A 3,402-nucleotide genomic window follows, 5' to 3' on the forward strand; every position below is an offset into this window, starting at 1 on the left:
ATCTGGGTATTCAGCAAACTTTAAGATTTTGGGGCTGAGAGGAGAAGAAGAGACGACGGAGGAGCGAGATATGACATGTAGGTGTCTTCTTTTCCATACCAATTGACTTAATTGCCATTGAAAAATGATTAAAAAAATACAAAGCAATAATTTTAGTTTAATTTAACCTCATTATTTTTATCCGTTGGATTTAAACGAGCCTAATCTAATGATAGTTGAGCAAATGTTTCATGGTCAGCTAGTGACCGTGTGAACGGGACTGATCTAATATCTCTCTATTCTGAGTTCAGGTTTTATTCGATGGTTCCAAGACTGCAGCCACACTAATTTTTTATTCAAAAAAAAAAATCTCTCTCTATTTTTTATTTCGATGCGTATTAAATAAAATAAAAATGTTGCAGCACGTAATTAAATATAACAAATTTGTTTTAAATTATATGATACGGTAAAGATTTATGACTCGTTAAGTTTTAACTTGATAGTTGGTTTAAAAGAAAAGGTTTTAACTCGATGGTTACGTAATACATTGCTCATTTTCATTCAGTTTAGCTAGCAGTTTGACTGTTACGTAATATGACAATCTCATGTAATCTTTTTAAGATAGAAAAGCATCTATGTACATCCATCTTTTTAAATGAACTTGCATAGTATATGTAAAATTCATGTATATATCCATTTAAAAAAGTAATAGCAATACCCATAATGGGTGGTGCTATAACACACCCCTTATACGGTGAAAATCAATCATCAATCAAATTCAAGTGACAAGTTTGTAAATAAAATAAAAATATGTGAATATGAAAATAGATAAGGTGTCTTAATAAAAAAAAAAAAAAAGTGTGTTAATAACAATACCCATAATTTATGTATATAAAGGTTGAGCAAGTCTTTTTTCACTGCAACCTACGATTTCCGTAAAACTATAAATTCTCTTGTTTGAATCTTGTTTAAATGTGTGATTTTGTTCTGCATAACACAACTTGTTTATTAAATGGGTTAATCGGGTTTGAAACAGGTAACCCGTTTAATAATTAGGATAGGTTTGGGTTTAAGATTTTAACCCATTTATTAAATGGGTTGGGTTTAGCTTTGCATTTTATAACACGCAATATACATTTACCTAACACGACCCATGACCAAATTAAATGGGTTGGGTTTGCCTTGCCAGTGGTGCCAGTCTATTGCTGTGTCGGCGTCCGATCGGTGCATTCGTACATAACGTGATGTCTAGTTGGTGTGTGTATTGTGTGCTCGGGGTTTGAGGCTGGAGAAGGTTGTTATTTGCCTCTCTCAATACAAGACGGCGACTACATCAAGGGTTGTGGGGGTGGACAGGTTTTGGGATCAGATTGGAGATAGATTAATTCCATATTGAGTCAGCGTCTTGTGGTTTTTGAACGACATGTCAAAATTAGTGGGTAATATGATCATATGGCAAATTACATAATGCACATGATCAAATTTAAAAAAAAAAAATAATTTTATTCGACGATTTCTTGATTGAAGGCTTGACACCAGCTGCACAAACCTTTTATTATTTCCACAAAAAAGAAAAACACACACATTTGATGTGTAGTCACAAATCAAGCATAAAGGAAATGTCAATATTTAACTAATTGACTTATTAATAATTTAAAAGCACTCTAGAAGAAGAAAGAAAGCCGAAGGGTATGAATCTCATATTCTAAGAGGAGGATCATTGTTAATAACATAGTTATTATGACTAACGTTATGGGTGGCAGCAGTGAGATGATTAGAGAGACTATTATGGAGGTGCTGGAAGGAAGCATACATTTTCTTTAGTTCCCTCCAAGTCTAGCTCCTTAATAGGACGCTGCCACCAACCGAGGCCTTCACTTGCTCTTGCTTTTTCTCTTTGCTGAAGTTCTTTCTCTCGAAGTTGTTCATTACTTAGCTTTTCTTGTAACTCATTGTACTTGTTGAGTATCTCAGTGATTCTTGCTTGCTTGTAAGCCCCCACAACATGACTGGCGATATTGTCACCGTTAGTTTCTTGGGGAGATTGTTGGTTTAAGAACCGGTCAGCTATGGATTCAATGGAAGGATGACCGTACGAGTATGGTTTCTCAAATTCAGAGAACACCACGACACCAACCTCTGCACCGCATAGGGTTGCTGCTAGCTCGTTGCACTTATTGTAAATGCCAGATTTCCTCTTTGTAAAAGTCACAAGGCGATCTTCTGCATTTTCAATTTTCTTTATCTCAATCTTTTGCTTCCCTCTAGTCTTCTTGCTTGCCATGGTGAGAAAAACAAATACAAATACAAAAAAAAAAAAAAAAAAAACAAACTATTAGGCAAATGTTAGATATAAAACGTTTTGATATACTGACTATTGCGCGTTACTTTTAGTTTGATTATTTTTGCCCTGACTTAAGACGTTTATATAGCAAATGAAAGACTCGGGGTAATGATTATGCATTAACCTATTTTGTTAACTATTTTGACATAAATTTTCTCTAAGTTGTATTGTCCACTATATGAATATATAATTTAATATTTCTTTTAAAATGCATGCTCACCTAAAATACTGTTTTTAAAGGACTATGAAAAAACAAATGAATCTAACAGCCAGAAATAAATGTAACAAATTGAATTGTTATAATTTAATACACATGGTTGAGATACATTTGTCCCTCACAGACCATATTGCCCCTCATATGAGCTTACGTCTTACTTTTAATTGGCACTTAAAGCATATTGGAAAATATTTATGCCTTGGTTTGAGATGTGGTTATAGGCCAAGGAAATCAAAGGAAATTAGCCTTCACAGGTAGCTTATTATGTCATCCACATGTTTATCATTTTGTCGAATAACAATTTTCTTTTCGTTGGCGCTTTAATGTCTGATATAAATTTTCTTTTGGTTGATGTGTTACTATTTATTTATTTTTTTCATTTAAGGTATAGACATCAAAAAGGAAAGAGAAAAAAAAAAACCAAAACAAAAACTCTCAAAAAGGAGCCTCAGCCCCTCAGGGTTCGCTTTTAGAGCAAGTTCACCCGTTGGGTCAAAATGTCTGGGTCACTGGGTCACTAGGTTAAGACACTATTCATTGCCACTGGACATGTGTTTCCACCCATTTTATTTCTTAGCCGGTCAATTACTGTTTATTAAGTATTATTTTTTATTTATTATCAATGTAAATTATATTTGTAGTAAATAGATGGTTAAGATGGACATCATGATTATCTTATAAATAAGATCCTTAATTACTTTAGGCGAACAAATCAAGATATAGAAAAATATATATAACCAAAATGGATATAAAGGACATTTATACTGCAATTTAAAAATTTAGACACATACGTAGAGTAGAGGTAAATTATATATATATATATATTACGTTGATTATATATACATAGGCTTAATTGTATTGA

General features: G+C 33.0%; 1 protein-coding gene across 1 annotated transcript; it reads right to left on the bottom strand.

The window, feature by feature from the left end:
* Nucleotides 1–1,765: 1,765 nt before the first annotated feature.
* LOC101293220 (agamous-like MADS-box protein AGL62-like) lies at nucleotides 1,766–2,263 on the bottom strand. Its single transcript, XM_004305512.1, has one exon. It carries the CDS (start codon nucleotides 2,261–2,263, stop codon nucleotides 1,766–1,768), a length of 498 nt encoding a protein of 165 aa, XP_004305560.1.
* Between the last annotated feature and the right edge of the window lie 1,139 nt (nucleotides 2,264–3,402).

The sequence above is a fragment of the Fragaria vesca genome, linkage group LG6, assembly GCF_000184155.1.
Source record: "Fragaria vesca subsp. vesca linkage group LG6, FraVesHawaii_1.0, whole genome shotgun sequence".
NCBI classification, from domain to species: Eukaryota; Viridiplantae; Streptophyta; class Magnoliopsida; order Rosales; family Rosaceae; genus Fragaria; species Fragaria vesca.

Coding starts and splice junctions, on each gene's coding strand:
- LOC101293220 (XM_004305512.1), bottom strand. CDS start 2,263: ATGGCAAGCAAGAAGACTAGAGGGAAGCAAAAGATTGAGATAAAGAAA.